The sequence below is a fragment of the Macaca thibetana genome, chromosome 10, assembly GCF_024542745.1.
Source record: "Macaca thibetana thibetana isolate TM-01 chromosome 10, ASM2454274v1, whole genome shotgun sequence".
NCBI classification, from domain to species: Eukaryota; Metazoa; Chordata; class Mammalia; order Primates; family Cercopithecidae; genus Macaca; species Macaca thibetana.
In genome coordinates this window covers 72254814-72282184 of record NC_065587.1, presented here as the reverse complement: position 1 = coordinate 72282184, position 27371 = coordinate 72254814, and the positions used below count along the sequence as shown (strand labels likewise).

The 27371-nt window shown below is 38.8% G+C and overlaps 1 protein-coding gene across 2 annotated transcripts in view; it reads right to left on the bottom strand.

Annotated features, from left to right (window-relative positions):
* Nucleotides 1-27371, bottom strand: part of ATRN (attractin) — a 176767-nt gene that overhangs the window by 85669 nt on the left and 63727 nt on the right. For both annotated transcript variants that reach the window (XM_050745651.1, XM_050745652.1), the window contains exons 4-11: nt 25865-25993; nt 24243-24448; nt 22405-22573; nt 12381-12471; nt 10955-11198; nt 9391-9574; nt 8490-8644; nt 6137-6221 (exon numbers count right to left, since the gene is read on the bottom strand). In XM_050745651.1, the coding sequence (XP_050601608.1) occupies nt 6137-6221; nt 8490-8644; nt 9391-9574; nt 10955-11198; nt 12381-12471; nt 22405-22573; nt 24243-24448; nt 25865-25993 (1263 nt within the window). The remainder of the gene's footprint in view (nt 1-6136; nt 6222-8489; nt 8645-9390; nt 9575-10954; nt 11199-12380; nt 12472-22404; nt 22574-24242; nt 24449-25864; nt 25994-27371) is intronic.

The following is a 27371-nucleotide window of genomic DNA, read 5'->3' as shown; positions in this document are numbered from 1 at the left end:
GGGCTTCAGCCAGTTTGCAGAGAAAAAATGCAAATGACCTTAAACATATGAGGAGATGCTCTAATTTCAGTGCAAGAAAAATGCAAATTAAAACTATACTGAGGTAGCATTTCTCACCTGTAAGACTAGTAAAACAAAAACAGCACAAACAATTGACAATATATGGATTGGTGAGACTATGGGGCAACAGTCACTCTCACACACTACTGCTGGGCATATAAAATGATGCAGTACAGAGAGATTTGGCAAGCTCTAACAAAACTTTGCGTTTACTTTTTGAATCTGAAATCACATTTCTAGAAGTCTATCACAAAGACAGAACAGTAAAAATACAAGAAGAAGTACATGAGGCTATTTAGTACAGCACTAACCACTTATGCCAGAGGGCACATTTTTTTTGTGAGAAATCAGACCTTGGGGATGACCTTGAGCAGTAGGATATAAATAACTCCCACAAGCTTAGCTTTCCAATAATGGAACACTAGGCATAAATGGGTTAATGATAATAGCAAAAGACTCAAATAGCCCCAAATGTCCATCAATTGGGGATGTGACAAACTATAATACATCCACATAATGAAATATTAGGCAGATGTAAAAGGAATGAGGAAAATTTCTACATACTTCTACGGAGTGAGCTCCAGTACATACTGTTATGTGGGGGGAAAATGGAATGCAGGGAAAAGTATTTAAACAATGTAGCCATTTATCTACTGAGGGAACAAGAAGGTCAAACACACAAACATGCAGACATAATTCATTTTCCTTTTAAAAAAGGACACTACAGTTTCTCTTTAACCTGCCTTCTTAAAAAACCTAGAAACAATAGCCAACCCAGTAGCAATGAATATAACTAGTGCTTAGATTGCGCGTATCTAGAAACCATTCTTTCTCCCTCCTGTCACCCCTTAAATACTAGAACTTTTTAGAGAAAAACCTAATTTCATGTCTGGATGAAGAAATGTTCACAATGAGTCCAGCAGATCTTGTTATACTGGAAAGAAAAGAAGACTAGGGTAGTATCAGATAAACTCAAAAGCTAATGTAAAGATGCCCTCATCGGCTAAAGATGGAAAATGTTTGAAATTTAATAAAAACACAAACTACAATAGATTAAAACACATGAAATATTTTTAAATCCATGAGTTCATAATGATACACATCTCTCATCCCTGAAAAAAAAAAAAAAAAAACCTAATTTGTCATCTTTGGACAATGCTAAGAAATCAGTACATTATTTTGAAAATTGGTAAACAAAGGGAAAGAAACCTATGAAGTGATCTTGCCAAAATACTGAAGAGAATCTGATCAAGTTAATTTGCAGCAATTTTAGGAGAGAGAACAATATGTTATATGAAAGCCCAGAATACAACAATCAAAATCTGGACTATGGGAAACTCTACAGGACAAACAACCCAGTCTCTTTAACAAGTAAGGGGGAAAATGATGGATGGGGTCCCTACAGATTAAGAGAAACTACAGAGACATTTTAACCAATTGTAACATATGGATCTCATTTGGATTCTGAGTTGAATGAACTAAACTTAAAAAAAAATTGAGACAATTAGGAGATGTAAACACTGAATGGACACTGAGAGATATTAAAGAATAACTTTTTTCTTTTTTTTTTTCGAGTTGGAGTCTTGCTCTGTTACCCAGGCTGAAGTGCAATGGCACCACCATAGCTCAGTGCAACCTCAAATTCGTGGGCTCAAGTAATCCTCCCACCTCAACCTCCTGAGTAGTTGGGACAACAGGCGCGCACCACCATGCCCAGCTAATTTTTGTATTTCTAGTAGAAATGAGGTCTTGTTGTGCTGCCCAGGCTGGTGTTGAACTCCTGGACTCAAGCAATCCTCCTGCCTTGGCCTCCCGAAGTGCTGGGATTACAGGTGTGAGCCACCACCCCTGGCTTAAAGAATTAACTTTAAAAGTGTGATAACTGTATAGGGGCTGTGTTTTTAAAATTAAGTCTTCATCTTTAAAAGACAGCCAATCCTCATTATAGTCACGTGGTGCTGGATAATGGTGTTTCCATCAATGATGGATGGCATGTACAATGGCTGTCATCTAGTAAGCTAAGGTTAATTTATTATTGAAGAAAACAATTTTTAAATAAATTTAGTGTAGTCTAAGTGTACAGTGTTTACAAAGCATACAGTAGTGTTGAGTCCACTCACTCACGGACCTCCCCAGAACAACTTCCAGTCCTGCATGCTCCCTCCCTTACAGGCCATGGTAAGTGGCCTGTACAGGTGTACATTTTTTTATCTTTCATACTGCATTTTTACTGTACTTCTCTACATTTAGATATGCTTGGACACACAAACACTTACCACTGCATTACAATGACCTACAGTATTCAGTATAGTAACATGCTGCACAGGCTTGCAGCTAGGAGCAACAAGCCATACCATATAGCCTAGATGTGTAGCCTAGGTTTATGTAAGTACACTCTGTGATGTTGGCACAATGATGAAATTGCCTACGGATGCATTTCTCAGAACGTATCCCTAACATTCAGCGACGCATGACCATTATCTGCAGATTGTAGATTCCATATTTGCAAATTCACCTACTTACAAAATTTATTTCTAACTCCAAAATCAATACTTGCAGTAGTTTCACGGTCATTTACCAGCATGTGTGTGCAAAGAATGGCAAAAAATTGGACTTGACACACATGCATATTCCCGGCTAAGGTCAAACAAGGAGATGCTCTCCCTTCTTGTTTCAACTCTCACACTACAAACAAATGTCCTTTTCATGATCTATCTAGTGCCATATTTTATGTATTTTTGTACCTTGTGTTAGTGCTTTCACTGTTGAAAATGGCCCCCTATGCAGTGCTGAAGTGCTGTCTAGTGTTCCTAAGTGTAAGAAGGCTGTGATGAGCCTTACTGAGAAAGTACATGTGTTACATAAGCTTTGTTCAGGCATGAGTTAAAGTGCTGTTGGCTGTGAGCTCAATGTTAATAAATCAAGAATATATATTAAATAAGATGTTTTTAAATAGAAACACACAAAAAAGAAAGTTATGTATGCTGACTGGTTGATGAAAATGTCATCATCAGAGGCTTACAGAAACATAACCCTGTATTTCCCTAGCAGAAATAATTCAATATTCAAGAATTCAGTGTGTATAGTTACTTTATAGAGTTGTGAATAATGAAAATAAATTGCAATCTGAAATATATATTTTTTGAGTTAGGGTCTCACTCTGTCACCCAGGCTGGAGTGCAGTGGTGCCATCACAGCTCACTGCAGCCTCAAACTCCTGGGCTCAAGCGATCCTCTGGCCTTGGCCTCCCAAAATGCTGGGATAACAGGCTCGCGGCGTGATCTCGGCTCACTGCAAGCTTCGCCTCCTGGGTTCACACCATTCTGCTGCCTCAGATTCCCGAGAAGCTGGGACTACAGGTGCCTGCCACCACGCCCGGCTAATTTTTTTGTATTTTTAGTAGAGACGGGGTTTCATCGTGTTAGCCAGGATGGTCTCAATCTCCTGACCTCATGATCCGCCCGTCTCGGCCTCCCAAAGTGCCGGGATTACACGCTTGAGCCACCGTGCCCGCCAGGTTTCATTTTTAACCTTGCTATCGGCTCACTCAGTACCACATTAAGCAGGCTAGATTCAACTAGTTAGTTTGTTGCTTAAACCAAATAAGCAACCTCCTCTTCCCAGTACAGTTGGTGTTCTCAGCAATTGTGAATCCATCTGGTTGCACAGGGGCTCTGCAAAGTTAGGGAGAGTCCCTCAGAGACACATGGAGCAGGCAACTGAGAGGCACAGCTGCATCTCCTGCCACCCTGGTGAGTCACAGCTATCTCTCCTCCTCCTTCCTGCCTCCCTCAAAACCTCAATGACAACTAAGGAAGGCACAGCTCACTCAGTGCTGTTGACCCACTTAAAGCATGAAGAAATGATGTGAATCAAAGTTTCTTTTTCAGTAAATTATTTCATAAAATTAAACCAAAACTATGGCCTTTTAGTAGCTGGCCTCCCTCAGGGTCCCCTGCCACCTACCCAATCGTATCTTAACACACAGATACTTACATATCAGGGTTCAAACATACCACTGGAATCACATTAAAAAAAAAAATTACAACTCAGGCAAGGTATTCCCAATTTTGACTCATGGTTAAATTATATTTTATGGTAAAGTCTCAACTTACTCTGAGTTTGAATAAAACTTAAGAATGTTTTATAAAAGATTCATTTGTTTGCTAGTTATTACTGTACTAATACCTGCAATTTAGCAAATGTCTATTACGTGCCAAATCCTGTGCTAGGAGAACTAGGAACACAAACGAAGACAGTTGAGGCCAGGCTCCCGCAGGCATAATGACAAAATGGTCCCACTGCATTCCAGATGAAAATCTCAAGAGGCACTTGCTAGAAAGGTTTAACGGTTTTCTGTACTGAGGAAATCCCAGATTATGATTTATAATAACACATCAAATTAGCAAGGTGGCCAGAAATCCTTCCATTTTAGTCTCTGTCAAATGTTCTCACAGTAAAACCATACACATTGCTAAAAAACTAAATAATTACCTTATAAAAGATAGCACCTTTTCCTAGTAGCTAGTTCCTAAATTGTGTCAACTATTCCTTCACAACATCTCCAAAATATGTCACTTTCTCACCTTTTCTTTTTTTTTTTTTTTTTTTGAGACTGTCTCACTGTCACGCAGGCTGGAATGCAGTGGCATAATCTCGGCTCACTGCAATCTCCACCTCCTGGGTTCAAGTGATTCTCCTGCCTCAGCCTCCCAAGTAGTTGGGACTACAGGCGCCTGCCACCACGCCTGGCTAATTTTTTTGTATTTTTAGTAGAGACAGGGGTTTTGCCATGCTGTTGCTAGGGTGGTCTTGAACTCCTGGGCTCCAGTGATCTGCCCTCCTTGGCCTCCCAAAGTGCTGGGATTACAGGCATGAGCCACCGTGCCTGGCTTCTCATCTTTCCTAATCTAAGTTAAATTACCTTCCTCATCCGTCTTTCATCATTACAACAGAAATTTCAAAAGCCAAAGGAATTCTAACATGATACAGGCATTCTAACACTTAAACATTCTTAGGATTCATATGGCTTAGAATTTTAAAAGGGAAAGCAGACAGCAGTAATAACAGCAGAAACTGAATGAGAAAAATTAATAACATGATTAGGCTGTTTAACTTCTTAAAAATCTCTAAAGCACACTGTAAGGAGCAAGTAGAGTGGCCACTCTGAATCTCCCTTATTTGACTGAGACTTCTCCAAGGGCCGATTTTTTTAAGAGCTCTGGTAGTTTGGGCCAGGCATTTTTGAGCAATACAATGCAATGAACTGCAGACTTCTGATTATCCAGAGCCTACAGACTTGATCTATATTAAGCTTCACAATCTCCCCACCTCTGTTCTCCTATCTTATCCCCCATCTGAAGTGCCCTCTCTCCTCTTTTCCAAACTCCTTACAATTCAGATACAACTACTAGAAACTTGAGTACCACAAATGATAACAAAGGACATAAGACAAGGACATGCACGTAACTTTTGTTGCCCAGGCACTCAGACCACACCAAAAAGCGTGCTCTTGCGTGCTAACAAAACCAGATCAACAAACATGGCATTCAACGTAATTCACCTCCACATCAAATATTTTAAACATCAATCAGAATATTTATACCCACATAATCCTGTAAAAAAACTACTGGGATGAGGGAATCTTGTGAATAATATGTTAAGTCCAATTCCACTTTACTTCATTTTCTTTTTTCTTTTCTTTTTTTTTTTGAGATGTAGTCTTGCCCTGTTGCCAGGCTAGAGTGCTGTGGTGTGATCTCGTCTCACTGAAACCTCTGACTCCCTGGTTCAAGCGATTCTTCTGCCTCAGGATTCCTGGTTCAAGTGATCTCCTGCCTCAGCCTCCCAAGTAGGGGGGATTACAGACACGTACTACCAAGCCCAGCTAATTTTTGTATTTTTAGTAAAGATGGGGTTTAACCATGTTGGCCAGGACGGTCTCGATCTCCTGACCTCGTATTCCCACTCGCCTCGGCCTCCCAAAGTGTTGGAATTACAGGTGTGAGCCACTGTGCCCTGCCCTTTATTTTCATTTTAAATACAAAAGAAAAGGAGCAATACTTCTCCAATTACCTGTTGTATAAGACTGCTGAATGGCCAAATCTGTTGACATCATGGTGGAGATCAGGTCTGGGAAGCACTGACCAGCGGTCACAGGCTAGGAGAAAGAAAAATATATTTTAAAAGGGACTACCATTTCTAATCAATAGGACCTGACATTTTCTTTGGGAAGAATACTACAACAAAGAGAACCTCATAAAACATGCCTCTCAATTTTCTCAGTTACATCATTTCTGGGTTAAAATGCAGCAGCAGCAGAGCAACGAGGCATGGAAAAAAGGCGGGATCACACCGCAATTCTGACTAGCAAACGCACCCAAAACCCATGACATATGGATCACTCACCCGATTGCCTATCAGTTTGATCCACTAGAATGTTGTTGTTGTTTATTTTTTATTTATTTATTTTTTTAGACAGAGTCTTGCTCTGTTGCCCAGGCTGGAATGCAGTTGTGTGATCTCGGCTCACTGCAAGCTCCACCTCCCAGGTTCACGCCATTCTCCTGCCTCAGCCTCCCAAATAGCTGGGACTACAGGTGCCTGCCACCATGCCTGGCAAATTTTTTGTATTTTTAGTAGAGACGGGGTTTCACCGTGTTAGCCAGGATGGTCTCAATCTCCCGACCTCGTGATCTGCCCACCTTGGCCTCCCAAAGTGCTGGGATTACAGACGTGAGCCACCACGCCCGGCCAAGAATGTTTTTTAAAGCAAGCAAACTTTACATTCTACAAAGCTTGTATCAGCAAAACATATGGGTTTCATAACTATCTTCCACTCTTTTCTATATTGATTTGCCCAAATTTAGTAAATAAAATGGAAAAATACAGGTGGAAAACGAAATTTCAAAAAATTTAAATGTTATCTAATTTTTAAAAGTCCTTTCCTAGATGCCCTAGATTGATTAATTTTCCTCTGTTGTGACCCATACTAGCAACATCTCTTCTGGATCCAATACCAACTGGTGCTGCTATACCATGCCAACCTCACACTCAGTGTCTCAGTCTCTGAGCCCTAAATATGTGCCGGTCTTTTCTATCTCTGTGTCTCTGCAAAGTGGGTTTCCTCTGACCGGCGAGTGCTGCCTAACTTCACCTACTTGACACCTAGTGTGTCCAGAGGGGATGGCCCCTCTTCAAGAAAGTGTTCCCTGTTTATCATCACTCTTACCCTCCATGACTTAAAGGGTACTCAGAGGTGCTCTCATACATTCTTTTCAGCCAGAAATACCCTGAAGTGCAATTCTATTGTCTGCTCATTTCTCTACCTCTTCCACTTTGAGGCTAAGGGCTTTAAGTTATTCATCTGATCTTCTCAATGTACAAACTGAGTGGCTGGCACACAAATGTCTGTTAAAAACAAATGTCTAACTTGGAATAGTCAAAATCACAGAGACAGACTGTAGAATAGTGGTTGCCAGGCATTGTGGGGAGGAAGAAATGGGACATTATTGTTTAATGGGTATAGAGCTTCAGTCTTACAAGATGAAGAAAAGTTCTGAAGATGGACGGCAGTGATGGATTTATAACATTATGAATGTGTTTAATATCACTAAACTAGACATTTAAAATATGAATGTGTTTAATATCACTAAACTAGACATTTAAATATAGTTAGGATGGTAAATTTTATGTGTATTTTACCACAAGCAAAAAAATAATGATTTGTTTAAAATGAACATCTGATGATTTTTATGAAAGAAATCATCCAGTATGCATTTGCTTTGCATGAACAAATACTGCCCTCTTCCGGTCTAGTATATTGCTACACCAAGACCATGTGAGAAACCAGTTTCCTAGGGAATGAGATAAAGCTAATAAGTGAACCAATTTTAACACAATGCTGGTGGTTGCAACTATGTAACACTACCAGGTAGGCATAACATTACAAAGGAGAGACTAGACACCTTAACTCAGCCTCAAAAATTAGCATTCAAGCAATTAACAGGAGTTATTTCAAAAAGAATTTAATGTAGAAATAATTTTTATCAGATATGTAACATTAGTCAAAGGAATATAAAAAATACCATTTGGACCTCTTTCAAATGGCCTGACCTTTTTTTTTTTTTTGAGACGGAGTCTCGCTTTGTCGCCCGGGCTGGAGTGCAGTGGCCGGATCTCATCTCAGGTCACTGCAAGCTCCGCCTCCCGGGTTTACGCCATTCTCCTGCCTCAGCCTCCGAAGTAGCTGGGACTACAGGCGCCCGCCACCTCGCCCGGCAAGTTTTTTGTATTTTTTAGTAGAGACGGGGTTTCACCAGGTTAGCCAGGCCTGACCATTTTTAACTGGCAATATTTTCAGTCTCCTTTTAAATGTTGCTTATAGACAAAAAGATGCCTGAAGCTAAAATGGTTTTGGGAAACTTACCAATGTCATAGGCCATGAAATCTGAAGAGAAGCATTTGGCACCATGGCTCATAGATGTGTCATTGTGTGTGTTTCCTCCAAATACTAGCATGGTTCCACTCACTATCACAGCTGTGTGCAAGTAACGGAAAAATCGGCTGTCCTTAAGAATGGTCCTTTTGAGTTTATTTAGAAATAATAAATACAAGGTTAGTTTTTAAAGAATATTTATGTATCTGCTAATGCAAGCACAACCACTTTATTAACCTCAGACCCAAAGGTACAAACCCTTCCAGATTTTTCCCTACATATAAGTAACTTTTTCAACAATAAATATATATAATTTTAAAGACCTGTAAGAATTTTGGCAAATATTAAGAACCTTAAACTCTTCATACTCTGTAGCTATATAATTCTAATTTCTGGGCAGAAATCATGTGAAATATTGACAGAAGCTTAATGCATAATGGTTTCTTAATAACATAAAAACTAGAAGGAAACCAAAACTTTCACCTGCACAGTCTCAGCATACCCACAAAATGGAGTATTCCACAGCTACTCAAAATGATAATTTTTATGACAGAATATAAAACAGTATCCATAGCAGGGTATCAAATAGGTGAGGAAAAAGAAGAGAAACCATCGCTTTATAATTACATTATTTCATGACTCAAATTTGCTTTATATTTGTTAAAAAAAACTAAGCATTTTCTAACCAACCTACTACAGAATTACAGAATAATGCAACAAAACAAATACTAGCTACTTTATTACCCTCTGTTTATTTCCCAATTTCTCTATATACAATGCTGAACAGAATTAACTGCCAGGCATAAAAACAAAAAGATAGCACAATATTTTCTCAACAACTGCCTCTACAGAATTTACACCTTAAAGTGAAAGCTCAAGAAAAAGTACCCACCACATCTGGGTATCCACATGATATCGGTAGAGATCATCTGCAAGCCGGTACTTATTGGCACTGAAAGCCTTGTAGCCACCATGAACATACAGGGCCCTGGTCCTGTGGTCATAAACACTGCTATGGCCGTAACCCCCTTGCACAAGGGCACCCTGGGTGTGTAATATACTCCACGTGTTCTTATCTGGAAAGGAAAAACAGTTAAAGGCAAGCATGGCAGGCTCCTCCTCTCTACTACTGAAAATGTCCAAAGCGCTTAGGGCACGAGAAGGGATTTCAGGAGACCTGATACATATACTTTTTTATCTTTATATTTTAAAGAAAGTCACCTAAACTTGTAACAAAGCCATGTGGCCTAATTCCAGTCTGTTCTATGTTCTGATGTTCTAATATGCCATGTAAGAAAAGAATTAACTAAATTTAAAACACTCAGGGCCAGGCGAAGTGGCTCACATGTATAATCCCAGCACTTTGGGAGGCTAAGGTGGGAGGATCACTTGAAGCCTGCTATGTTGGCCAGCCTGGGCAACATAGTAAGATCCCATCTCTACTAAAATTAAAAAATTAGCCAGGAGTGGTGGCATGCACCTGTAGTCCCAGCTACTAGGGAGGCTAAGGTGGGAGGATCACTTGAGGACAGGGCATCAAGGCTGCAGTGAGCTATGATTGTGCCACTGCACTCCAGCCTGTGTGAGAGAGTGAGGTCTTGTCTCAATACATAAAATAAAAAGATCAGATTCCACTCAAATGAACATTTAATTCCCTATAACCTTTGGTGACCAATATACAGATATATTTTATAGGCCTACTTTTCACAAAATGTTAATTATACCTGGTATTCCTACTGCACAACAACAGATACAATGAAATTTAACCAAAGGAAATATTTTATATTAAGGGTAAATCATACTCCGCTAAACCAATCTCTAAAGGGCTAGGCAAATACTTTTTTTCTTCAATATTTGTTGTTTTGAACCATTTTCTTTTTATTTATTTTAAATACCCAGAGTACTTTGGGTCATCTTTGGCTCCTTACCAAACTGACAGTAAAAAACACATACTACATAGGAGTATCAATAATCTGTATTTCACTGGTAATACATCAATGTTAACTATATTGATTTTTGTTTGTTTGTTTGTTTGTTTTGAGACAGAGGCTCACTCTCTCCCTAAGGCTGGAGTGCAGTGGTGCAATCTTGGCTCACTGCAACCTCCACTTCCCGGGTTCAAGCGATTCTCCTGCCTCATCCTCCTGAGTAGCTGGGATTATAGGTGCCCGCCACCATGCTGGGCTAAATTTTGTATTTTTAGTACAGACGGGGTTTCACCATGTTGGTGCCAGGCTGGTCCTGAACTCCTGACCTTAGGTGATCCGCCCACGTCAGCCTCCCAAAGTGCTGGGATTACAGGCATGAGTCACCACGCCCGGGCCCAGTGTTAACTATGTTTCAAGATAAAGTACTGAATCAATATGAGGTTGAACCTTTCTAAACAGTCAAAATAATAAGCTTAGAGGTTTTGAATCTGATATTCAAAAGGCATCTACTAGAAAAAATATACCTACCCAAATCATATTCCTGCACATTACTTATATATCCATAGAGAGGGCAGTGACCAAAGATGACCAGCATGACCACTCGGCCATTCTTCAGCGTAACAATGTGTGAGGAGTGCCCAACCACTGCATACTGCTCCTTTGCCTTAGGAGTCAACAATACCCATGACTCATTATGAATGTGAAAAACTCTCAACTCATTGGTCACATTCCCAGTTGAATCAATTTTTCCTCCATACATGTAAATTTTATCCTAGGAAAAAAATGCAAACAAAATTTTAAAAAACACTGAAAAGATTAAATCTGAGAACAGAGAAGAACAAAAGCTCAATATTACTTTCAGCTTAAAAAAGGTTAGTAAAGAAACTAAAAATAGAACTATCCTATGATCCAACAATTTCAATATTGGGTATATATCCAAAAGAATGGAAATGAACATACCAAAGAGATATCTGCACTCCTATGTTAACTGTAGCGCAATTCATAATAGCCAAAACATGGAATCAATGTAAGTGTCTATCAATGGATAATTAGATAAAGAAAATGTGGTGTATATATACACAATGGAGCATTATTCAGCCGTTAAAAAGAATGACATCCAGTCATTTTGTAGCAACATGGATTGAACTGGAGGTCATTATGTTAAGTAAAATAAGCCAAGCACAGAGAGACAAATATCACATTATTAATCATATGTGGGAGCTAAAAAAGTGGATCTCATGAAGATGGAGAATAGATTGGTGGTTACCAGAGGCTGGCAGGCTGGCGGGGGAGAATGAAGAAGGAAAAAAAGAATGTAAATGTATTTATTACCACCAAACTGTACACTTAAAAATGGTAAAGATGGTACCATTATATATGTATATTTTACCTCAATAAAAAATAAATTTAAAAAATTTTAAGGGTTAGCAAAGGCACCTTTCAGTGAATTACTAGGAAAAGGATAAAAAAAGGAAAAAGGGAAATAAAACTAATCATATTTTACATCTCTAATACTTCACCAGTTTTCTTGGACTTCCTCACATGAATCTTTTACAGTATAAAAGGACTTGGAAAAATAAAGTTGCCTCATCCTACCATCTATCTACAAAAATGAGGAAATGAAAATGTTTATTCAGCCACATTACAATGTAGCTATTCTTGGCTAACTTGCTTATGAGAATAAAAGCTAATCTACACTTTTTAATCTACATCTTTAACCATTTAGTGCCATAATTATAATACCCCATTACAGTTTGAAACCATTAGAATCTCTTGAGTTAAAAAAGTTTCCATTTTAATTTCTACTTATAACTTAGGCAATTTTATAATGCCCCCAAACAAAAAGTTGTCTCCAATTAAAAACCAAAACTGAGGTAGCTTTTCAACTATGTAATACATGAAGTAACTGAGGAAAACTTAGTTTCTTCCTTAGCACAGAGTGGAAATACTTTACCTTGTATAATGCCAAAGAATGACCATATCTAACAACCACATTGTTCACAGAACGGTTTAGTGGAAGCCACTCCCTAGAAGCAAGGTCATACCTACAAAACAAACAGATCATATTTTCACCCAACTAATAAGACAGAACATCTTATACTATTTTATTTGTGATATAATCCACTTTGGAGATGCTCACTAAATCTACCATGGATATAGGGGGCACCTGTCACCTTCACAAATAAACCTGACACCTGGGCCCACTGGACAAGTGATAACTCGGGAAAAGGAGCTGGACTATGAAATCCTGGGAAAAGAAAGGAACAGAAACCTACTGGAAGGTTCTAGCACTTCCTGAAAACCTCTTCTATAAACAGTCTAAATCATTTAAAGGTTGCACTGTACTCAAGGGACTCAAAATTTTATTACAATAACTTTTATTTAATCATGAGAAACTGAAGATAGGTACCAAAAAAGGAATGATAAGTAAAAGAAAATTACGAATCTTTCCTTTTCTTTATATAATTGACTAAAAATACATTTTCAAAAGCCAGAATACCATTATAGCATTTCACTTGTACTATGAATATAAAGACCTTAAAATACAAAAATGCCAAAAAGAAAATAATTTATAATCCTGCCATGCAATTTATACTTATTCATGCATTATTGAATAATCACATTCAATATCTTAAAGCACTCACTTTTGAGTTTTTGCTTTTGAGAAAAACTCTGTTTTTATAAAAAGCATACATGTTCATTATAAAGAATGTAACCAATACAAAGAATAAAGAGCCAAAAGTTTTTTATAAAGTTCCCACATTCCATGATCTAGAAATAAATATCATTAATATTAAGTAAACATCATTCCAGACATCTTTCTATGCATATAAGAGGATAATGTTAATAAAGTGTTAATTTTAATTATTTTCATAAAATAGAAAAAAATAAACCAAAAAGAAACAAATGATATTGCTATACCTTAAGTAAATATTTCTTTTCTATAAAAGTTTACCTGGATATTCCAAGTACTTAAAACATTTTGAAAAACATTATCATATATATGCACAAAGGTATAAGAAAGTTTGTCACAATAGCAAAAAAGGAATACAAATAAATGTCCATCCATTGAAAATCAACAAATAAATGGTAATATACACAGATAGATAACATAAAGAATAAGTATACAGAATGAAAAATATACTCCAGCAACATACGTCAACATAAATCTCAAAACAATGTTAAGCTGAAATAGCACACTGCAAAACATTGTTTCTATAAAGACTAAAAACAGAAAATTTATTAATTATACTATACTTTCATATATATAATGTATAACATATATGTAAAGTATAACATACGTATGGAAGTATGAACAACTGATACCAAAATCAGGATACAGGTTATCTCTGGGACTTTGGAGGGACATGCAAGGGACTTCAACTGTGTTAGCAGTGTTTTATTTTCTAACCTGGTGGTGAATCCATTGGTGTTAATTTTCTCTAAGCCTTTTTTTATCTTAAATATTTTATACACGATCTGAAGCAAATATAACAAATGGTGACAACTATTAAATATGAATTGCATATAAATTGGCACCAACTATTATTTTACATATGTTTGGAATATTACACACTTAAAAATACATGAAAAATTATTTAGAGGTTGAATTTAAAGTTATATGCAATTTATTTTTGTACAGAATTCACTAACTTCTTGCTTTAAAAGTTGAAAAATCTTAGCACTCACATTTCCTCTCATTTCTTCTTCAAATTTTTATTATAAAATTTTTATAATGTCCAGGTCCTTAACATTTGCACTACAATCAGTAAAAGTAATTCCACAGTTACTTAGTCCTGAATTTTAGCTGAATCAATCTCCTCACAGTCCCTTTACCACAACCTCTCTTTCTTGAGCTCTTCAATTCTCCTCTGGATTTCACTGTCAAGTGGGTTTTTGTTTTGTTTTGTTTAAGTAGAGCTCATAGTACTCTTTCCCTGAATTCACTCCTGTTTGAGAATATCCACCTTCCAGGTTTACAGCAGAATGACATCTTGGCTGGGTATACTATTCTTGGACCATCCTTTTTTTCCTCCAGAACCTTGCAGATGTTGCTCCCTTGAACACTGCTGGTATTGAAAATGTTGCTATGGAGAAGTCTGTGGCCAGCTTATTTCCCTCTTTTTTCATGGTGTGCTTTTCTGCCTGGAACCCTGAAGAAGTGTGAATCATTCTCATTCTCTCTTCTTCTCTGCCTACCCGCAGCCTCTATTTATGACATGATATTGTATTTTACTTCAAATAGAAATAAATCCATCCAGGAATATGTTTTTATAAAATGGACTGCATACCACTGCAAAGCTTCTGTGGAATTCTGGCTATGAAAGGTGATTCCCGAGGACTCATATAGCTTCCGACTACACATATAGACCTTACGTTCAAGCCAGAGGCTTATTTCTGTAAGTTTAAAAGAAAGGAAAGAAACAGAGGAAGCACAGAAACAGGTCTCCACATTTCTGTCAAACGGCACAGAGAGTGCCCAATCTGTCTCTTAATGTATTTTGTTCCTCTTCTGTCAACAAGTCAGACCAAGAGCTTGTCAGAGACACTTAGGTGCTGGCAGGTCCCCAAAATCTGGCTAAGGTGAACTGCCAAAAGACACTTAAACAACATGTTAATCATCTCTTAACACAGAGAAAAAAAATAAGACAAGAACAATAATACTGATGCAATAAAACATAAATTCCAAGTACCAGATAAATGCTCCTTCTGGGAACTGAATCCAAGATAACAAAGACAGACTCCAGGAATTCAGAAAAAGATGTCTTCCATAGAGTGACAGCACCTCCCTCGACCCCTCTAGGATGGGTGGCAAGCCAATGACCATCACGTACCACAGGGTACAGGTTTCAAACTCCATAACAGACTGGAAACCCAATTGGGCCACCTAAAGACCAAGGCAAAGGCTCTGTGGAGATTAGACATGACCCCAGCCAGCAGACGGTACAAAACTACATGAGGCTTCCCAAATAATAATTTGTCCTTTATCCCAAAAGTTCACTGACTTTATTTTTCTTGGATACACTCCAAGCACAAAAAGTTCAATAACTTGATCAAATCAGGTTTTGTCATTGTGAAACTATAGAATTTTTCTGAAACGCCTTGTGCTGTTTCAACCCATCTGTTACGTGTGTTAGGTTCTTTTCTTCAGTGACAGCAATTATAGTTCTATTTGATCACCTTCTGTCCTTCTTGTGTTTTTGCTTTTCTGTTTTTTTTTTCCAATGTATTACACAATTATCTCAATCTGTCAGTAATTAAATTTTCATTCTAATTTTTGCTATATCTAATTTATTCGTATTTCTTTAGGCCTACAACCTCCCAATTCTTCTGTTACTATCATCTTCTTGTCTTCTAGCTTGTTTTTCTGAATTCAAATTCTCATTAAGTTGATCTGTAGCACGAAGCAGTTGGAAGGAATCTCCTTCTACTCCTTGAAGCTGCTTTTCTTCCATGATGGGTTCTTGTTAGATTTTACAGGCTGCAGTCTTTCTTCCTCTTTATTTTTTCATCATAGAATATTTGCACTAGCTACGATGCCACTTCTTTAATCTTGTTTGAGGTTAGACATAGCTCTCCAGACATTTTATTTGCAAAGTGTGGGTGATTTCTTAATTCTGTTCCCACTGTATCTAAGACAAGTTTATCGAATTTCCATCCTTTCCACAGCTTTAGTGTGAGGGCTGGTATTTTATGTTCTATCTATTCTTCTGAAGTCTAAGGAAATGTTGGGGCTCAGATAAGAGGGTGTGCAGCCAGTTAGAATAAAATACCCAGACTCTCCTCTCCTCTCCTCTGAAATTTTGTTTGTGATCTACCACAGTGCTCAGATCATATTCTAATTATAATAGAAGCCCTGAGTTCTGGGTAGGGAATCAGCCACTTGGTCAATTTCTCCCCCTTTCACCTGATGCTCCCCAGCAACTATGTCTCCTACTCTTTAGTTACAGTCAAAAACAGTAATGCTCACTCAGTTTGCTCCCTTCTAGATTTTGGGCTATCACTGAGAATTATCAGAATCTCCCCCAGTGTGGTTTCCGTGGGGTATGTAAGAGGTCAGGTCACACTTGGTGTTCCATGAGTCTGCTTTCACATTTATTGGATTCGGTGATGTTATTTTGCTTATTTGGTTGACCGCTGATCGATTTATTATTTTTTTTTTAAACTTAAGAAAAAAAAAAAACTCTCTTCTGCTCAAGAGAAACAAATTTGGTAATAAAGTTTCAACTGCCAATCTTAATCCAGGGGACCAAGACCACTTATTTCACAAGAGGACCATTGGGTAACAAAATGGGAACTGCTTTTTAATGCAACTAAAAAGTTTTGCATTAACAGGACTGTGAGGAAAATGGACAGTAAGAGCAATTCCTAAAATACTTTCATGTAAGAGTATAAATGACTATAAAATCTGTAATCTGGCCGGGCACAGTGGCTCACGACTGTAATCCCAGCACTTTGGGAGGCCGAGGCAGGCGGATCATGAGGTCAGGAGATTGAGACCATCCTGGCTAACTCGACGAAACACCAACTCTACTAAAAATACAAAAAATTAGCCAGGCGTGGTGACAGGTGCCTGCAGTCCGAGCTACTCAGGAGGCTGAGGCAGGAGAATGGTGTGAACCCAGGAGGCAGAGCTTGCAGTGAGCCGAGATTGTGCCATACAATCTGTCGTCCAGCCTGGGCTTCAGAGCAAGACTCCGTCTCAAAAATAAATAAATAAATAAAAATCTGTTATCTAAGTTCCAGAAACACTACTTCTAAAATGAATCACTAAATTAACTTTTCATGAAAGTTCATTATTTGGAACTATGCTAATATTTACATGAAACCAATAAAGCTGTAGAAAATCATGTTTTGATCAAGTAGGAAAAAAAATTTATGATCCAAAAAACAATGTGGCTCATGAAGTATGTCAGTCAAAAAAAAGTAATAGATGATATTAATATTTCCAGGAACAGATGTTTGTGAAGGAAATAAATCATTTACTCTCCCGTTTATTTGATAAATACTTATCTGAGTACCTTCTATGAGCTAAGCTCTGAGTGCAGTGAGTAAACAAGGTCCCTAACCTTGAAGAACTTCACAAAGGCAGACAATGAGCAAGTACAACAGCGTGCACTGACATAACTAAAAATCACGAACAATGCCATAAAGAAAATGAGGACTATAAAAAAGAACAAAAGGGAGAAATGTCTGAACTGGATGGTCAGAGATGGTCTCTCTGTGGGATAACCACACTGAGATCTAAAGGGTGAGAAGACACCAGCCCTGAGGCGCAATAGCAGGAACAGTCTAGACCAAGGGAATGGCAAACGCACAGGCTCTTAAGGTAATGATGTACACTGTACGTTTCGGGTAAGAAAGCAGGCTGGTGGAGCAGAAGTGCTGTGAATGATGGCAGGATAGGAAAAGACTGAGTCTGGGAAGGTAAACAGTGGTCACATCACGCAGGGCCATTAAGTCCAAAGGTAAGACACTGATGGGTTTTAAGAAGGTAGTAAATGATACTATTTACGTTGTTAAATGGCACCCCAGTTCATGTTTAGCAATTTGATTAATAGGAATAAATGGAAATGAACAGATTTGATAGAAATCTACTGCTGAAGACTAAGTAAGAGATAATAACAGGCTGTACATAAAGATAAAAGAATAAATATGACATGTATTTGGTGACAGAGTTGAGGGCACTTAATATGAAATTATGGTATGAGGAGGAGAACATACGGAAATATCTAAAGACTCCCAGATTTCTTGCGTCAAGAGAGAGGGAGGATGTTAGGGTAAAATCACGTAAAGGCAAATATGCGCCTTTCATAACATCTAGTATAACAGCAGAAGGCATAATCACTTTCATGCCTTTAATTTCACCTTCTCTTCTCATGGTGGCAGCACTAGAGGTGATCAGATTTGGGATAGATTCTAAAGGTAGAGCTAACAAGATTTGACCTATCGTGTCAGACAGACACTGGGGTAGTCCTCATGATCTCCACCTCCTGGTATTCATACCCATGTATAATCCCCTCCCCTAGGAGGCAAACAGGATCTATGACTTGCTTTTAACCAACAGAATATGGCAAAGATGATAGGATATCATTTCTGTGACATCCATCCTGCTAGCAGACTCAGTCTAGAGACTCTCCTTGCAGCCTGATGAAGTAAGCAGCTATACTGGTGAAGTCCAGCTGACAAGAAACTAGGTGGCCTCTAGGAACTGAGGTAAGCTCTAGGAGCTGAAGGCAGCCTCCGTAAATTGAGGACAGCCTCAAGTCAATAGCCAGCAGAAAGCTGGGACCCTCAGTTTTATAACCACAAGGAAATTGACTCTGCCAGCAACCTGAGCGAGCTTGGAAATGAATTCTTCCTCACTCAAGCCTCTAGATGAGAATGCCGACCAGCTGACACCTTGACTACAGAGGACTCCTAATCAACCAAAATGGTGATAATAAATGCAAATGGTTTTAAGCTGCTAAGTTTGTGGTAAATTGTTATGTAGCGAGAGATAACTAATAAATATACTAATATGGGGTGTGAAGAAACAAGACGGCGCAGATGACCCAAGATTTCTGCCTTAAGTAAATAGAAGGATGGAGTGGCCATTAACTGAGATAGGGACATCTGGGGGAAGAGCAGCCTTGAGAAAAAGATAAGTGTGGGACATGCTGAGCATAAGATGCCTAGTACACAGACAGAAGGTTGAGACATCAATTAAAGAGTTGGAGATAGGGGCTCAGGTAAAAAGTCTAGGCTGCGGCCGGGCGCGGTGGCTCAAGCCTGTAATCCCAGCACTTTGGGAGGCCGAGACGGGCGGATCACGAGGTCAGGAGATCGAGACCATCCTGGCTAACACGGTGAAACCCCGTCTCTATTAAGAAATACAAAAAACTAGCCGGGCGAGGTGGCGGGTGCCTGTAGTCCCAGCTACTCGGGAGGCTGAGGCCGGAGAATGGCGTGAACCCGGGAGGCGGAGCTTGCAGTGAGCTGAGATCCGGCCACTGCACTCCAGCCTGGGCGACAGAGCGAGACTCCGTCTCAAAAAAAAAAAAAAAAAAAGTCTAGGCTGCAAATACAAATTTGGGAGTCACCAAGTATAAAAGGCCAAGATACTATATGAGGTCACCAAAAGAGTGAATAAACAGACAGCAATGGACCAAGGGCTAAGCCCTGGTCTGACTTCATTCAGAAGTCAGTCAGTTGAAGAGAAACCAGCTAAAGAGGCTGAGAAGGAATATGGAATTAAAAAAATTATCAAGGGAACGTGGCATCCTGGAAGTCAACTAAAGAAAGTGTTTAAAAGAGGAGGGAAGGATTAACTACTTCAAATGTTGGTGCCAGATCAAGTAAGATGAGAACAAACAATGGAAAATAAAAAATTCAGCTCCTAAGTCACACTAGCCATATTTCAGGTGTGAAATAACTACATGTGGCCAGTGACACGACAGGGTAATACAGAACCTTTGCATCATGCCTGAAATTTCTATGAGACAGCACTGATCTACAGAAGACGATAAAGGGGCACAGATGTAGGTGAAGGGGAAATGTGGTGGCAGGAGTTTGTGGAAATAGTTTTCTGACCTTTATGTTTCAAAAGAGAAGCAGGAAGCAAGGCTATTAACTGAGAATGAAAACAGAAGAAAAGGTGGTAGGAATTTGAAAATGAAAAGATATTAGAGTTAAGAAGGAGAACAAGAGAGGGAAAGAGAAAGAATCAATGAACTATGGACCCATGTGGAGATCAAAGACTATTAGAGTATTAGAGAGAAAGATGTGAAAAGATTGGAAAGTGTCTCAGGTAAGATCCCCTGCAAGCAGAGCTGGAGATGGGGATTCCTGTAGAAGTGATTTACTGAGGGAATGCTCTCTTGACAAACATCAGGAAGTGAGACAAGCAAGGCAGCAGGAAGAAGGAGAGGATAAGCAAAAAGGTGGTCTCAGCTGAAGTATAGCTTTTGCCTGATCCCAAGGGGAGCCCTGGAACATGAATTTTCCCATGTAGAAGCAGGGTCAGACTCATGTACCTCCATCCAGCCAGTCAGCGGCTGGGGGTCAGGGTGACCATCCCATTTCATCCAGTACTGAGGGGTTTCTTAGGACACAAGACTCAGTGCTAAAACTGGGAGAGTTCCAGTTAAACTGGTTGGTCACTGTACTAGGGGCTATCCTGGGGGTAGAGCATAGTATTCTAGGTGTTCCTGGGTAAGACAGCTCCAGTCTGCTGAGAGAATTCTTCAGAGAAAGGGTCAGCTATGAACTGACAACAGCCAAATTGCACAGCATCAGGTAACTGTGTGCACTAGCCAGGTAAAAATAAAGAGATTTGGGCAAGGCACCAACAGTGTCCACCACAGAAGGGGGGTAGAATGTGGAACATTTAGAAATGAGATTATAGAGGGGCTGCAGTTATTGATAATGACACAGTCTAGGAGGTGCCCACACAAATGACTTGCTGAGGTAGAGTCTGGAAAGACAGCATGAGCGCCTGAACAACTCTGGGGCTTCCTCTGGGTTGTCCAGCCAAGAAAGAATAGAGACTGACAGCTCTCTTTCCCCCAGAGGGAAGGGGGATGTGTAAGAAAAGCTCTGTAGAGATCTAATCTCCTATGAGATCTCTGGGTGCCACCTGTGCCACTCCCACTGCTGGCAAACAGTTCTTCTGATGAAAACCATGAAAATACCTAAAATCTGTATACCTAAAAACTATAATAATATGTGACTTTAAATTCATATTCAGAAAAGCATTTGTGTTCCAGGCAAAGAAAATAGTTTGAATCTATGTATGGGGAAAGAAAAGAATCTGGAGGAAGACTACTAACCTAACCTGACCATTGCAGAAATTAAAGGGCTTGAACTAAGGCAGCAGCAATGGGAATAGAGATTGGGCCAGCTCAATCCTACACAAAAAGAACAAAGCTGGAGGTATCAGGTTACCAGACTTCAAACTATACTACTGGGCTACAGTAACAATAACAGCATGGCACTAATACAAAAACAGATACACAGACCAATGGAACAGAATAGAGTCCAGAAATAAGGCTTCACACCTACAACCATCTGATCTTCAACCTCTGTCTCCCAGGTTCAAGCAATTCTCCTGCCTCAGCCTCCTGAGCAGCTGGGACTACAGGTGCCCGCCACCATGCCTGGCGAATTTTTGTATTTTTAGTAGGGATGGGGTTTTATCATGTTGGCCAGGCTGGTCTCAAACTCCTGATCTCAAGTGATCCACCCACCTCAGCCTCTGAAAGTGCTGGGGTTATAGGCATGAGCCACTGTGCCCAGTCTGACCAAGTTTTATTACAGAATTTGCTTGTGTTTCTTTGATTTTGCTAGACTAGTTGTGCAATGTGTTTTAACGACTATGGGGGGATGCAGAAACTAGGCCACTGCTGCCATATTTCCAGAATCCCTTAATGAACAGATGCTGGTTTTTTGGACAATCTTCATTAATAGAAAATGCCTAGAAAAAAGTTCCAGGTAATAAAATCAGCAAGATTAAATTTATAAATTTTTTTCTACAAGTCCACCTCCACAGCTAATTCCACTATGACAACACATATTCTCCCTTCAAAATGAGCAGCATGGGATCAGCAAATAGACTTTGAACCCTGGGACGTATTAGACGATGGTATAATTTCCACTAGCAAACTATAAATTCAAACCATTTGACCTTGGAACTATTAATTAAATTAAAAGATAAAGTAATCCCCTACTTATATAGAACTTACTACAAAACTTAAAGCAAAACATCAGAGACAGTATTTGAAAAACATGAATGCGTATCATGACAATGAATTTTTTGTAGCATTCAATTTTAAAAACTCAACGTATGTTAAAACAATTTGAAAGACTACTACCAAAATATTAACAGGGATTTTCCTTAGGTAGTAGAATTACTGGTGATTTATTTTTGCTTATCTGTGCTTTATAAATTTTCAAAATAAAAAACTAAGCTTCTTGCAAAAATGTTTAAAACAACTTACGCTAGAACCATGTTGTAATCTGAGTGGTTGAACATATATCCTCCAACAACCCACATAATGTTTCCATTGACCACAGCTTTATGAGATGCTCTGGGGAGCTTTAAGTTAGAATATTCCTCTCGAGTCCAAAATGACTGGTTAGCTGGTACAGGAACTGAACATCCAGGACCTAATAAAAACATAATGAATTAGCTTCACAAAATACAGCTTTAAAGCTTACTGCATTTCAAGTTTTCATCATCTAAATGTAACAAATATTTAAATAATAGTCTTTCCTTTGGCATTTAAATATCAGACAAATCCTTTAATTTGTTATTTTAATTTATTCAGGGCATTGACCAAGGGTAAATCACATACTTTCTAATGATGACTTGACTATATCCAGGTTAGAGTTTTTTTGGTAATGAAATACCTGCTTAAGCAACTCTCAGGAGAAAGCCCAGATAAATAAATAATTAATTCACATGAAAAATCTTAAGGATAAAATATATAGTTATCCCTCAATATCCACAGGGGATTGGTTCCAGGACCCCCTTGGTACCAAAATCCACAGATGCTCAAAGTCCCTAATTTAAACTAGTGGTGTAGCACTTGCATATAACCTACACACATCCTGCCATATACTCTAACTCACGTCTAGATTACTTATAATACTTAACACAATGTAAATGCTATGTAAATGGTTTTCATATGTGTATCTTTTATTTGTATTATCTTTTTTTTTGAGACGGAATCTCACTCACTCTGTTACCCATGTTGGAGTGCAGTAGTATGATCTCGGCCCACTGCAACCTCCGCCTCCAGGGTTCAAGATATTTTCCTGCCTCAGCCTCCTGAGTAGCTGGGATTACAGGTGCCTGCCACCTTGCCCAGCTAAATTTTTGTATTTTTTAGTAGAGACAGGGTTTCACCATGTTGGCCAAGCTGGTCTCGAACTCCTGACCTCAGGTGAGCTGCCTGCCTTGGCCTCCCAAAGTGCTGGGATTATAGGCGTGAGCCACCATGCCCAGCCCGTATTATCTTTCATTGTGTTTTTTTCTGAATATTTTCTACACACGGTTGTTTGAAATTGCAGATGCAGAATTTGTGGATATGGACGAATAAGTGTGATAACTAGACCTGGGAGCAATCATACAAACTATCCATCTTCTGGTAAATCAAGAAACTTAAACAAACTGAAGAGACAGGCTCCATTCTTGGGAGGTTTGGCTTCTGCTGCAATATTTGCTCAATGGTAGATACTGAAATGCTTCAATTATTAACTCTACAATGTCAGCCAAACCCAACAAACTAAATTTAAACAAGCATATTTCCTTTCAAAATAAAAAGGTTCTGAGGAAGGGGTAAGTTTACAAGGAAAATCACCAAATTAATAACAGTTATTATCACTCACCCCTTAAAGAATTCCCTAAAGCTTCTTTAATTATTTCTGTAGATAATACTATTCACTAACTCCTTTTAAGATTCTAATATATAACTGATTCCAATTTTCTCTGAACTTAGAGTGTGTTTCTGAGGAAATATCATTATTGTCAGCTCTTGTCCGATCTCCCAGCTTGGCTCTCTGCTACATCCTTTTATGACCGAGTCCAAGTTCTTCAACTTTCACAAACAGGTTACAAAAAACGGCCTACCCTCCATAATTCTAGAGACCACGACCACACATCTATGAAATTGAAATTCATAAGCAGCTGGATAGAGGGATGTTTCAAGCTTAAATGCTACCTGGTATTGGATTAATATAAACTATATAGGTGCTAAGAATAAAGTCAATCTATTTATTTAGCTGGGAATGTTCTATAAATGGAAGAAAAAATAAAAATGAAAGAAGCTCCTACCCTGCCAGCCTGAGAAGCAGGAGCATCCTCTGACATCACTTGAATTGCAGATGCCTCGACGAGGAGAACCACAGTTGTCTGTACAGTAAGGAATGTCACATGCTTCACCTTTCCAGTTTTCAGAACATTCACATTCAACAGTATTGCTGTTATTACTGATCTTACACTCTCCTCGGCCTGAGCAGTTATTCGGACACATGTCAAAACTGTGAAAATAGCAGGGTAAATTACATTAACAGAACACAACACAACACTTCGATTAACTTAGCAGAACTTTCTCCCACACAGGTTTAAGAATCTCACTGTCTCAGTTCATTCACAAGCATAACTTCAGTACTTAAAGATTCAGTCCAAATGGGTTTGCTCAACACTGCATAGCTAGAGCCTGAGGTACAAGAAATGAAATCAAATCAACCCTGCTGGATTCTCATAATAAGAGGATAAGAATAAATAACTCATAAAGCCAAAGAAATTACAAGGAGGGAGGAGATTTTTGCAGAACTGTCAGCTCCTCAAGGGTGGGAGGATTATCCTATTCTTCTTAGTAGCCTGCTAATGATAAGCTTTACAGAATTGCTGAGTTCATGGTTGCAAGTTTGGAAAGGAAAAGAATAAAACAAACTGCCAACAATAAACCACCATCCTCATGGTACATATTCCTCTGTATAGTCTCTGAAAATTTGTATATAATAGAATTTAAGGTTACTGCCCAGATTGGTATATTTAAAATTCCTTAGTAATTTTATCTACTCATTTCAGATGGAAGAAGGCAGGCTACTTTAACTTAATGTAAGAATTGAACTATGGCCAGGCGCAGTGGCTCACAACTATAATCTCAACACTTTGGGAGGCAGAGGCAGAAGAATCACGGTCAGGAGTTCGAGACCAGCCTGGCCAACATGGTGAAACCCCGTCTTTACTAAATATACAAAAAAATTATCTGGGCATAGTGGCGGGTGCCTGTAATCCCAGTTACTCAGGAGGCTGAGGCAGGAGAATTGCTTGAACCCAGGAGGTGGAGGTTGCAGTGAGCCGAGATCGTGCCACTGCACTCCAACACGGATGACAGTTAGACTCTGTCTCAAAAAAAAAAAAAATAAAAAGAATTGAACTATAATGCATCCCATAATAACATAAGATACTTGTACTGACAGTGCTTTGAAACAATGTAATTCAGAATTTAAAAGAGGGGGATAAATGAGCTATCAAGGTACTTTAATGATATAGATTTCTCCTACTATTGAGTACATGACAACTACTAATATTTGTTGAGCTGTACTTTGTAAAATTCCAATGTTTTTGTCCATTAGCAGAAAAGTCCCCCTCTTCTAGGAGAAGTTCAACAGCAGCAACACCTGGGTTTAAATTGTGTTCCCACCACTTACTTTGACAATCTACTTAACCTTTTCCTGTCAGTTTCCTCAATTATAAACGAGTAGAAAAACAGAGCCCAGACCTCAATGAATTTATAGAAAAATTTAAAATGAGAAAATCCATGTAAACTGCCTGATGCTATGCCTGGCACACTGTAAGCTCTCAATCTATGTTAGCCATTATTGTTGTTAAAACATAGTAGATAGTCTCCTGAATGAAACCACAAATACTAGACTTAAGAATCTTACCTGTAAGTAATATTAAATCCAGTCAAATTATAAGCAGCATCACTAAAAAAATGCAGCAGGGCATAACCTGATGTGGCAACAACCTCAGGGACAGTCTCATTGCCATCTCTCTCAGGAACAATGAGGCCACTGAAATGAAAACACACTTCTTATAGAGGGAAGCACAAGCACAGACATGTCAAATTGTAGCAGACACAAATTTAAAACAAATCCATCCTTATAATTTAAAAACCACATCCAGGAAGAGAGGCAAATTCCTGTGATAAATACATAGTGCTACCCTACTAGTTCTGGATCCTTGAGGAACAGATCTGAATCTTTTGCTAGGCTTCCTTTATTCTGAGTTGTATTTCTAATGAGATTTGAAATCAATGGCCCTATTCTTTTTCTTATAAAACTTTTTATAGTGCTTCTTTGAAAAAATAAACTTCCACAATCACGTAAAGTAACAAATTTTATGAGTGATGAATACTACACATATATTGCTGAAAGACATGAGTTCTTTTTGTTTGTTTGTTTGTTTTGAGACAGAGTTTTGCTCTTGTTGCCCGGGCTACAGTGCAGTGGCGCAATCTCAGGGCAACCTCTGTGTGCCGGGGTTCAAGCGATTCTCCTGCATCAGTCTCCTGAGTAGCTGGGATTACAGGTGCCCGCCACCATGCCCAGCTAATTTTTTAACATTTTTAGTAGAGACAGCGTTTCATCATGTAGGTCAGGCTGGTCTCGAACTCCTGACCTCAGGTGATCCACCCACCTCAGCCTCCCAAAACGTAGGGATTACGGGCGTGAGCCACAGCGCCCAAGATATTTTATATAAAATATTTATATAAGAATATGAAGAAGCTAAACAAACACCCATAACTCCAACACTGTTAGCATTCTAATGCATTTTCTTAGCCTAATTGATGTTATTTACATTGTATATTCTATTTTACAAATAAAACATATGCATTTTCTATATCATTAAAAGCTCCCTAGGTTCTCCTTAGGACCTCACTCACAACCCAGCACATAATAGATTCTAAATGTTTGTTGTGTGACTGGTATAAAACAAACAAACAAACAAAAAAACACTTACTGAGTAAAAAGGTCTAAATGATGCCTTTAAGACTCTAGAGCCATAATACCAACTTGCTTTCCAGAAGAGATATGTAACTTGAAATCATATCAATACAGAATGAAGGGTCCATCCCACTTCACTCTGCCAACAGCAAGGACTACTAGGTTCTATTTTAATTTTGCTAATTTAATAAGTAAAAAGCAATATTTAAATTGTTGTTCTGAGTTCTTTTTACTCCTGAGGTTAATCGTTTTTCTTATGTCTACCTGCTGTTGCATTTCTTCATATGTCCGTGATTTTTGCCTCATTATTGATTCGCAACCACCACCACTACCATCATATTTGGTAAAAGCCGAGATCCTTGCCAAGCCCTACGCAATCTGTCCCAGACATACAACCTCATGCTCATTCACTCTGACCTAGCAATTCTATTTCTTTGTAGAAAAA